Source organism: Macaca fascicularis, chromosome 2 (assembly GCF_037993035.2).
Source record: "Macaca fascicularis isolate 582-1 chromosome 2, T2T-MFA8v1.1".
Lineage (NCBI taxonomy): Eukaryota > Metazoa > Chordata > Mammalia > Primates > Cercopithecidae > Macaca > Macaca fascicularis.
In genome coordinates, this window is record NC_088376.1 from 193,006,079 (window position 1) to 193,018,083 (window position 12,005).

The 12,005-nt window shown below is 38.1% G+C and overlaps 1 protein-coding gene across 5 annotated transcripts in view; it reads right to left on the reverse strand.

The window, feature by feature from the left end:
- Nucleotides 1-12,005, reverse strand: part of CADM2 (cell adhesion molecule 2) — a 1,082,757-nt gene that overhangs the window by 160,929 nt on the left and 909,823 nt on the right. For all 5 annotated transcript variants that reach the window (XM_074033664.1, XM_005548409.5, XM_074033663.1 and 2 more), the window contains 2 exons: nt 10,206-10,358; nt 7,272-7,409 (listed from right to left, as the gene is read on the reverse strand). In XM_074033664.1, coding sequence (XP_073889765.1) covers nt 7,272-7,409; nt 10,206-10,358 — 291 coding nt within the window. The remainder of the gene's footprint in view (nt 1-7,271; nt 7,410-10,205; nt 10,359-12,005) is intronic.

Consider the following 12,005-nt stretch of genomic DNA (forward strand, 5'->3'; position numbering starts at 1 on the left):
TCTGCCATATACTCTAAATTATTTCTCTCAAGTTCAATGTTCCACAGATCTCTACGGCAGGGGCAAAATGCCACCAATGTCTTTTCATGGCAAAGGTGATCTTTACTCCAGTTCCCAACAAGTTTCTCATCTCCCTCTGGGACCACCTGAGGCTGAACTTTGTTGTCCATATCACTATCAGCATTTTGATCAAAGCCACTCAATAAGTCTCTAGGAAGTTCCAAAGTTTCCCCCATCTTCCTGCTTTCTGAGCCCTCCAAGTCTCTAGGCAAGTCCAAACTTTCCCACATTTTCCTGTCTTCTTCTGATACCTCCGAGCTGTCCCTATCTCTCTGCCTATTACCCAGTTTCAGTGTCATCTCCACACTTTTGGGTAACTTTACAGCAGCATCTCATTAGTGTATTAGTCTGTCTCATGCTGCTAATAAAGACATACCTGAGATGAGTAATTTATAAAGAAAAAGAGGGTTAATGGACTCACAATTCCACATGGCTGAGGAGGCCTCACTATCATGGAGGAAGGCAAAGGAAGAGCAAAGGTATGTCTTACATGGTGGCAGGCAACAGAGCACGTGCAGGGGAGGGAACTGCCTTTATAAAACCATCAGATCTCATGAGACTTATTCACTATCATGGGAACAGCATGGGAAAAACCCACCCCCATGATTCAAATGCCTCCCACAGGTCCTTCCCACGACACATGGGGATTATGGGAGCTAGAATTCAAGATGAGATTTGGGTGGGGACATAGCCAATCCATATCATGAACATATTATAATTTGTGTGTGTATTAATTTCTCCTACTGCCTCTCATTTTCTTAATGAGCAAACATTCATTATCCAAGTGATTTAGGCACCTAAATTTTATAATCTTAATGCTTGCTTTTACTCCATCTGTCCAGATCATTCACCAAGTTCACTTGAAAATTATCTTCTCTTTCAGAATCATTTATTCATAAAAAAATCCATTGTCATCCATTAGTTTAGGTACTTACCAGCTCGGGCTTGCAATGCCTCTTAACTAATAAGCTAGTCTTCAGACTTCCCCCCAAACTGCTAGATGTGTGACCATGAAAAAATATTCTGTCTCTCTGGATCTCAGTTTCCTGTTATTGCTGTGTAACAAATTACTGTAAGTTTAATGGCTTAAAGCAATACATATTTATTATCTCATGGTTTCTGTGAGTGAGGGGTCAGGGTATGGTTTAACCTTGGCCTTTTCTCAGTGTTACTTGGCTAAATAAAGATATTAGCTGGGGCTTTAATTTCAATCTGAGTTGGGGTCCTCTTCAAGCTCTCTGATTGTTACTAAATTCTAAATTACTAAATTCATTACCTTGAGACTACATGTCTGATGTCCCTATGTTCTCACTAACTGTCACCTGGGACTGCTTTCAGCACCCAGAGGTCACCCACAGTTCTTTGCCACATGGCACCCATAAGCAATTCACAACATAGCTGTTTGTTTTCTTCTAGGCCAGGAAAAGAATGTATCTCTGACTTTAAGAAATAAGAAAGGCACATTCTTAAAATGTACATTCTTTTTTTTTTTTTTTTTTTTTTTTTGAGACGGAGTCTCGCTGTGTCTCCCAGGCTGGAGTGCAGTGGCGTGATCTCGGCTCACTGCAAGCTCGGCCTCCCGGGTTCCCGCCATTCTCCTGCCTCAGCCTCCTGAGTAGCTGGGACTACAGGCGCCGCCACCACGCCCGGCTAATTTTTTTATTTTTAGTAGAGACAGGGTTTCACTGTGTTAGCCAGGATGGTCTCGATCTCCTGACCTCGTGATCCACCCGCCTCGGCCTCCCAAAGTGCTGGGATTACAGGCGTGAGCCACGGCGCCCGGCCAAAATGTACATTCTTAAAATTCTTAAAGTCAGAGATACATTCTTTTCATACAATGAGACCCATCCTTGATAATCTCCCTTTGATGAACTCAAAAGGGACCCACAGTGATGTCTGCAAAACCCATTTTGTAATATAAGGTAACATATTAGAGACAATCATATCGCATCATATTCACAATTACCTCCTACGCACTAGGGGAAGGGTTGATACAAGGGTGTGGATAATTAAGGGTTATCATAGAATGCTGCCTAATGCATTAATATAAAAGCTACTTAGGTAGAAAAGATCTCAAAGTTTTGTAATAGTAAATCCTCGAACTGCACAGAACTAAACTTATACATGGAATGACAAGTTTAATGTAAATATAAGCTCTCAGGGAGCTGACAGACTTAGGAAGGCAATGCACATCTTTTCTCACACTAAATGGCAGATATTCACTTTCTTGCTATGCAGAAGATTAAAGGCTGCAGTGAAACTACCTGTGGTTTTGGATGCAGCTCTGCCCAGAGGCACCAAAGGAATTTCTGAGTAAAACTCACACAGAGGGGATAAAAAACAGAGTTGGATGAAATTACGATTGTTTCATTTTACTTTTTAAAGCTTATAAAAAAAAAAAAGCTTCACTATTGCCTATAGAATAAATTTCAAAACCTTAATCTGGAATAAAAGCTCTTTCATGACATAACTGAACCCTGCCTCTTTGTTTATTCTCATGCCTATACCACACATAGTTTCAGAGTTATTTCAATCACATGCTGTTACTCTGCATAGATATATGAAATTCATTTCTTCAAAGTGTCCCACCACCTACTTTTGTCCCAAACACATATGATGAATTCCACTCCTTTGTGAAAGAAAATAGGAATCTCAGGATCCCAAAATCACTGTGCCAAAGGGAAAGTTAAGCTTGGGATCTCAGAAATGAAAAAAAAAAAAAAAAGAAAATGCTTTTCTTTTTTTTTCACGGAATGATAGCTACAATTTCACAAAGCTATGTCATAGCCTCATAATAACAGAAGGCCATGTATCTCCCCAAATGGTCTCTCTCCAAAATTGCTGACAAGGAAATTCCTTCTGGGTCCGATAATCTACCAGAATACATGCTGTCCCTATAAACTAGCCCTAAAACAGAGTTCTGTAAAGTCTAACCATGACAATGCAAATTACCAGCTTTACTTCACAGGTATGAGACAGAGAAAGACCAGAAACAATCTCTCTGCCTGCCCCAGACCAGTGCATAACTGACTCCTTCCTCTGCTTCATCTATTCACATAGTTATCTTATGTAAAATGTAGATTGACTGACTTCTGTCTACCCCAGACCAGTGGATAATTGACTCCTTCCTCCACTTCACCTATTCACATAGTTATCTTATGTAAAATGTAGATTGACTGAGAGACAAGTGCATAATTTACTTTTCCTGTACTCTCTTTCTCATGTAAAATGTAGATGAACTGAGAGATAATCAAACTCTCACAAGAATGTAACCACTTGCCTCCCTGTCTACCCTTCCCCCAAACCCCTTTTCCCCCCTCTTATTCCCCTCCTGCTTGCTCTTTCCCCTTTAAATATTGAAGTCTTTAAACCCCTTTTTGGAAAAGGCATAGACCACAGATGCTTCTGTGATTTGTGTTATTTTCTTGGGCGCGTCCTCAACCTTGGCAAAATAAACCTCTAAACTGACTGAGACTTGCCTCAGTCACTGTTTGGTTTATACATTGTTTAAGACACATTTACTCAATAAGCAGATATTTACTGAGTGCCTGCTTCCATAAATGAACTGTTGAGCCTTAACCTCTCCCACAAAGTAGGGCTGATATCTGCTACTTCTGCAGAAAACTGTAGCCAGTTCATGTATCTGTGTCTGTTACATCTTATGTTTTTATATCTCTTTCTCAATTGTGAAAGCCTGGGAGGAATATTTTTGTTTTATTTGTTTATATTTCTAGGACTAATTGAGGAATTGGTACAACTCATCATGATTTCCTGAAACTAAGAATTACAATGATAATGATAATAACAGCTAAAATGTATTCAATGATTCCTTATACTCTGAAAACACTTCATTCATATTGTTTTATACGGAATTCTTGCAAAAGCACTTTGAAGCAACCATTATTATCCTTATTTAGCAAAGGAGAAAAATAAAGCTCAGAGACAGAGGCAGGACTTCTATATAGTTTACTGATACTCCTCATTTTATATTCTTCATACTAATGTGATTCTGAAACAGGAGGTCAACATCACTCACACATTTAACACAATGGTAAACACACACATTTTCAGGCTTCCCCGTGGGCCTGCTCCACCAGAAAATCTTGGATCAAGGCCTGATAATCTGAGATTCAGCAAACCCTGTACTTGATGATGCCCTGTGCTTAGTGGCTATAGCTTCAGAACCACTGTTCTATAATCAAGTATGGACAAATTCCATAAACTAGACCTTTCAAGTGACTTTTACCCAGAAACTTGGATATAAAATTAATGTTAGGTAGCGATAGAGAAAAGATAAAGATTCGTACAAACGTGTCAATTTTTAGGAAAATATTCTCCATAACATGTTTGATAACCCCAAAGACATCGTAAACAGCTACAGCTCAAGGTTCTTGGTTTCTTCATTTGCATCTTCACCAGTGCACCATAGAATACTGTGAAATTGAGAGGCATTTTAACAATTTTGTATTGAATTTAATTTAATTCAATTTGATTAGCCAGTCTTTTCCGTTTGCCTTATTTTACGCTAGGGAGTGTCTTTTTAAAACGTGTCAAGTGATATTATACTTAAAACAGTTAGATGGTAATAGGAAGTCAAATTTTTATCTCAGAAAAGAGAAAATAGTGCCGGATAAGGTGGATTACTCCTTTAAATGAGGAGGGTTTGCTAAAAGACGGACGAGTGACATTTTGCTTAGCATGTCCAGAAACAGCAACTATAGGGAATATTCACTTTGTGCAGTAGTCTTTACCTAACTGTATTTACATATACACTTACAAATATAAAATATATGCCACTCAGAAAGTTCACCATCTGGTTAGAGAGACAAACGATGTAAACCTGCTAAAGAATTACAAGATTAGATAGACAGATACACAGGTAGACAGATAGATAGATGCAAGTGTAGAGATAAATGCTCTGTAAATGGCAGTGCATTGAAGAGCATAGAAAAAATGGTATCTTCACAAGTTTTCAATACAGCATAGAACCATGTTCTGATTCTGTACCTATTTCTGTCTTCATTGTTGTTCTGATCTTGGTTCAGATGATTTTAAAATATGTTGTTCACAAGATTAAACTTTTCATATTTCTTCATATGAGCAAAAATCTTTCCCCTCCTGCCCAGTGTATGATTAAATCCGTTTGGCATTTAACACAGAGGCCAATTTTGTCAAAATTTCACTTCCTTTATAAATGTCTGAGTATATCATGGGTTTGTCATCCAGCTACAATGTGAAAAACAATCAATCAATACTAGTGAGGTACTTAATATGTGAAAGTGTATGACCTTCTTGAGGATACAAGAGAGGCAAATCCTTGGAACACAAACAAAATACTAACAAAGTGAGAACTAAGTAAACAACAAATTAATTAACTAATTGTGTCAGAACTTAGGAAGAAAAAACATACAGGTAATAAAATAATTCATTGAAGGATTGTACATAAGAAGTGCATTTTAGTGCAAGCCAAGACCTTCACACAAAAGGAAATATGTGATGTGTAAGAGTTCACTGCCTGGAGAATTCTTACAGGCTACAGAAAGCAGATTTTAAACTTATTCGAAAGTTTAGGGCTTTCCATTAGAAATGCTTCAGCAGAAAAGTGCCTGGATCAGATTCTTGTTGTAGTAAGATAACTCTGGAAGCAGTGTGGAACATCCATTAAAGAGAGATCTAACCAAGTCCAGAAATGCCTAGACTAACATATCCTAGAGGCAAAATTAGAATGGATGTTACTGAGCCTTGACAGAATTCAAGAATCAGGTTACATAGTAACCTGAAATTTAATTTAGCATAATAAGACGTTTAACTTGTGTCTTGGGACTGGCATTTCTCAAAATATAATCCAATAATGTATATTTATTAGAAATACTAAGGCAAAGGTAGTGATCAGGGCAAAATTATGGATGAGGACCTTTTCTTAGGAAAAAATATGCAGAGAAAGAGTAATTAAAATAGGAAACTGATAAAAACAATTGTGTGGATTATAATCACAATTTCTCAGTAATATAGGCAATGTTATCTGCTAAGCCTGCATGCCCATTACGAAGAATTAATTAGTGTGATATAAGGTATCACAATTAAAGGTTAAAATAATCAGAACGTCTGAGCATGGTGGCTCACACCTGCAATCCTAGCACTTTAAGAGGCTGAGGCAGGAGGGTCACTTTAGCCCAGGAGTTCGAGACCAGCCTGGGCAACATAGCATGATTTTGTAGCATGATTTCTACAAAAAATAAAACAAGTTAACCGAGCATGGTCATGCACGCCTGTAGTCCCAACTACTCAGGAGGCTGAGGCGGGAAAATCACTGGAGTCTAGGAGTGCGAGGTACAGTGAGCTATGATCATTCCACTGCATTCCAGCTTGGGTGACAGAGCAAGACCCTATCTCTTAAAAGTAAATAGATAAGTAACATTTTAAAATAAGCAGAATGGTTTGCATAAACCCGTCTCATAGAAGATAATGTTGAAAATAATACATATTACAATGGCATAGGAATTATGTTTTAATAATCATCATAAACATTATTATATTTAAATACTAAGCCATCACCCTTATAAACCTATTCCCCTCCTAAAGAACGTATGTTTCATTTTTGTGTGTGTGTGTGTATGTGTGTGTGTGTGTGTGTGTGTGTGTGTGTGTGACAGAGAGAGAGGGAGTTTAAATTTAGGTGTATAAAGAATTTAAAGTATGCACTTTTATTTAGACAAGTACACATTTTTGCCTTTCATGAGAATTAACAGGAATCAAATTTATTGATATTTAAACAGTTTTATTCTCAGAACCCTGTAATTCCCAAAACAAAGTTGAAGAAATAATTTATACAGTTTCTCTGTCTTTAACTTAAATATTATATGTGAGTTCTGAAATAATATCTAATATGTGCTAATTGCTTATTATTGTGAAATATGAATCTATGCGTTTCTTCATATATTAACTGAATTATTCCCTCAACTTTTCCATAAGGTGTATATTATTTTTAAACCTATTTTACAGAAGAGGAAAATGAGGCACACAGGGATTATACTTATATATTAATATACCTTGTAAAATTACCTTCCTTAAGAATGAGTAAATCTGGTTGAAATGATGCGTAATCTGTAAGAGATAACTATGGTTTGAAAAATAATGTAAAATGACTTTTTCCTAACATGTCATACTGGTTTCAGCACATTAATTTTGATTTTCATTTTTCTCTTCTTTACCTTTAATCTCTTTGTCATTTTTGAACCATCTGATATCAGCTGCAGGTTTACTACCAGATGTTTTGCAAGTCAGCTGCATCAAGTCACCCTCCATAACCGGTGATGAGAATCCACTAATCTGAGGCTTTTCAGGAACACCTGAAATTTAAGCAAATGATGAAGTGAGCATCAATCTTCAGGGCTGATTTGTTATTATGTCTATTACTTTCACACATGAAACTGAACTGGATGGTTAATTGACAAGAAGTTCTCAATCAAGTTAACGAACTACTATGTAATAAACTGCTTCGTGTGTGTGTGTATACATACATAGTTGTATATGTCTATATGCATACACACAAATGTATATACATGTGCATACACATAAATGTATATACATATCCATACACATGTATATGTGTACAGATACATACATAGTATCAAGAAAATCAAGAAAGTATGTAAGACGCATATAGCTCAAAGTAGTTTTTTAAATTAAATTGTAATTTTTCTTTTCTTTTTTTTTTTTTTTTTTGAGACAGAGTCTCACGCTGTTGTCCAGGTTGGAGTGGACTGGCTCGATCTCAGGTCACTGCAACCTTCGCGTCCTGAGTTCAAGTGATTCTCCTGCCTCAGCCTCCCAAGTAGCTGGGATTACAGGTGTGTGCTACCATGCCAGAATAATTTTTTTTTTTTTTTTTTTTAGATAGAGTCTTGCTCTGAACCCAGGCTGGAGTACAGTGGTGCAATCTCTGTTCACTGCAACCTCTACCTACCGGGTTCAAGCAATTCTGCCTCAGCCTCCCAAGTAGCTGGGATTACAGGTGGGTGCCACCACACCTGGCTAATTTTTGTACGTTTAGTAGAGATGGGGTTTCACCGTGTTGACCAGGTTGATCTCGAACTCCTCACCTCATGATCCACCCACCTCAGCCTCCCAAAGAGCTGGGATTACAGGCGTCAGCCACCATGCCCGGCCTAATTTTTGTACTTTTTAGTAGAGACGGGATTTCATCATGTTGGCCAGGCTGGTCTCAAACACCTGACCTCAAGTGATCCACCAGCCTCGGCCTCCCAAAGTGCTGGGATTACAGGTCTGAGCCACTGTGCCTGGCCTCAATTGTAAAATTTTGCCTGTGAAAATACCTGTGTGTAAATCTTAAAAACAATCATTCAATATACTTTACAATTTACTAGTGTAGAGATTTTAAAAGGTAGACTGCATTGAAGAAAAAAACCCACAAACAGATTTCTCTATCCCTTACCAAATTACAATTTAACTTTTGCTTCTTTCTTTCCTGATTTCATAGTTCTTAAAGCTTAAAAAGAATATTATCCTCTGTGTATTTTGTGGCCAGGCACGGTGGCTCACGCCTATAATCCCAACACTTTGGGAGACTGAGGTCAAGAGATTGAGACCATCCTGGCCAACATGGTGAAACTCCATCTCTACTAAAAATACCAAAAAAAAAAAAAAAAAAAAAATTAGCCGGGGTGGTGGTGGGCGCCTGTGATCCCAACTACTCAGAAGGCTGAGGCAGGAGAATCGCTTGAACGCAGGAGGTGGAGGTTGCAGTGAGCTGAGATGATGCCAATGCATTCCAGTCAGGCTACAGAGTTGGACTCCGTCTCAAAAAAACAAAAAAAAAGAAAGAAAAGGAATATTGGAAAGCACCAATATGAGAAGTACAAATTAAACAACAGTAACACAGTAACCACAAAGATGCATGAAAAATTAACATAACTCCTCTTAACATCTTTTTATCTTCACCTACATATTACCTGCTTTCTTTTTTTAAAAATCGCTGCCACATCACCGTTTAATAAACTGAATTCATCAGTCATCTATTCTTTGAGTTTCAAATTGGCTCTCTAAAGAACAATACATTAACCTTATGCAGTTGTTATCCTGAAATCCTCCATTTTAGTGGGTATATTTTGTCTTTAATGGCAAACTTGTGAAGATTTTTATAAAATAGTCCCAGTGTGACTTGCAAAGAAATATGTTTTATATCCTATGCACATAACCAATTCACTAGCTGGATTAGCTTTAATATTCCCACCCAAAAGAACAGCATGTGTTAGTCCTTTTAAATGCAACATTGTGCCTTTTTCTATCTGAAGAGGAGGGCAAGCTTAGGGGAAAAAAAAAAAATCAATCTTTAAATTCCTCTAACTTGTTCAGTACACAGGTGTGTTTCAATGAACTGCAGCAATTTCAGCTGATTGGGGCACTGACGTCTGTGGAATCACAGAGAGCTCGGAGCTGCAACGTTATTTCCTCAGAATCTCTATGAATGTATTGCTTTTTTTGTGTCACTTTCACCTTTGGGAAAATGGCCCAATATTTAGAGAATAAAAACACAAAGAAACTACAAGCTGCAAGCTCAAGCGACATTAGGTACTTCATTTAGGAATCTAGAAAATAGAATTTTAAAAGGAGAGAAGGCACATGGAAATATCAGGGTCATTTAAATGCACTAAATACACAAGCAGGTCATATCTGAGAGCCACAAGTTCGCGAGAAAGGCCCTTATCAGGTGGCTCACATGATCAAATAAAGGAGCATAGTATAGAATACAAGGTGAACTCATTATGCTCAGTATTGTGTCATTTTGGAAAAGGATTAGAATATATACAACATATAGATTAGGTGATAAAAAAAAATAGCTGGAATCAAGAGAACCGGTGTCTATTGCTGGCTAAGAAACAAAATAGCCGTGTGTCTTCTAGCAGTCATATACGTTTTTGAATCTCTCTGTCTTTGTCCCTTTATAAAATGCAGAAAGGAAGTGAATGATTTTAAAATGCCTTTGTTAAAATATAGCAGAGAAAGGATTAAACCATATCTGTTCATATAGTCTTTGAAATACATTTTTGTATTGAATTATGTTGCTGTAGCAATATATATCACTCTGGTTGTGTGATTACATGGTGTTAGTCCCTTGCACTTACCCAGAACGGTGAGATAGGCCTTGGAAGTTTTGACAGGCATCGTAAATAAAGAACAAGTGTACTGTCCTTCATCAGAGAGAGACACGTCACTGACACTAATACTCAATTCATGCCAGGAAGCGCGAACCAGCTCAATCCTATTGTCCCTCAAAGCTGGAAAGAGAAAATATTGAAAACGTAAATAAGAACATCAGAAAAAGTCAGTATTTTTAGACTATATATTTTCAACACAATACAATAAATGTTTTCTTTGGCCATACATTGAAATCTTACTTCTTGGAACAGTTTAAAAGAAAGTTTAAATACATTAAAATATTTTATCAGATATTTAAAAATCAAAGTAGAATTAGGTGCTCCTTAATGTTTTCAGAAATCACTTTATAATTACATGATTACATCTAATACAGTACTTTAGATGAGGTAGATACTGATGTTGATAAACATAGCTTTCCTCTGCAAATCTTTCATAGAATACCAGTGCCAAGAAAAACTATAAACAAAGTGGGTTCACTTCTATGGAGAGATAAATTTGGTAAACTGTGACTGAGGCAGGCCTTCCAAGGCAACAACAAAAATATTAGCATATTAAAAGCTCCCTGCAGTAGAGGCACTTGAACTATTTAAACTTGAGCTGATACTGAGCAGAAAGGCACCTGTAAACTATCCGACTTTTAAATTTGCTCTGATTGGTTGGTGCCTCTGCTGTACTGTAAGTTAATGTAGTCTTTCGTCTGAATCACCTTTTCTATCACAAGACACTCATTTTCACAGAAGATATTTTAGCATCTTGCTGAATTACGCTTCACTTGACTCATTTTGGGGGAGAAAAAAAGCATTAAAAAGTTTATCATTATGTGCTCCACTAAGTAGAGCTGTAAAATCTGGAATTAAGCAAGCGGCAAAAAAAAAGTATACTCTAAATGGTAGAAAGAGTGAGGAGGACCAGTTAAAGACACCAGCACCCAAGGAAAATCCCAGTAGCTTCCCAAACAACAGTAAAAGATGATCCAGACCCAGCTTCTCCCAACCACAACCTAGAAACAGAAGTTAGTCTAGGTAGACATATTTTTTATTGCTGGTCAAATGAGAATCCATCCACCAATATCAGGAGAGACTGGGTTACCTGCAAGGGGAACGAAGTAGGAGCCTTACTAACAGCAAACAGCTAGGGAAAGTGACCTGTTTTTCCAAGGTGCCTAAGACTTCCCCTTGCCATCTGGAGGTACTGAACAGATAAGCAGCCCTAGTAGTGTGTGTGGAAAGTGAGGCAGGAGGGTATACACAGGGACGGGATGTCTCTACAACAAGTACAGAGCCCTGGAAGTAATCCTCTTTTCATTAGCTAGAGCAGGGGTACGCAACCCCTAGGCCATGGGCCAGTTCCAGTTTGCAGCCTGTTAGGAACCAGGTCACCCAGCAGGGGGTGAGTCATGAGCTAGCCGGCATGACTGCTTGAGCTCTGCCTCCTGTCACATCAGCAACGGCACTTCTCATAGGAGAGTGAACCCTGTTGTGAACTCTGCATATGAGGCATCTAGGTTGCGTGCTCCTTGTGAGAATCTAACTAATGCCTGATGATTTGAGGTCAAACAACTTCATCCCAAAACCATCCCCCACACACACCGCCCACCATCCATGGAAAAATTGTCTTCCACAAAACCGGTTCCTGGTGGCAAAAAGGTTGGGGACTGCTGAGCTAGAGCATATTTTACCTCCCCTAGACCACTATAGCTTAGCCTGGGGAATCTCCTCTTGTCTCTTAGGTGGTCCAGAAGAGATCAGTGTGGTCCCCAGTAGAAT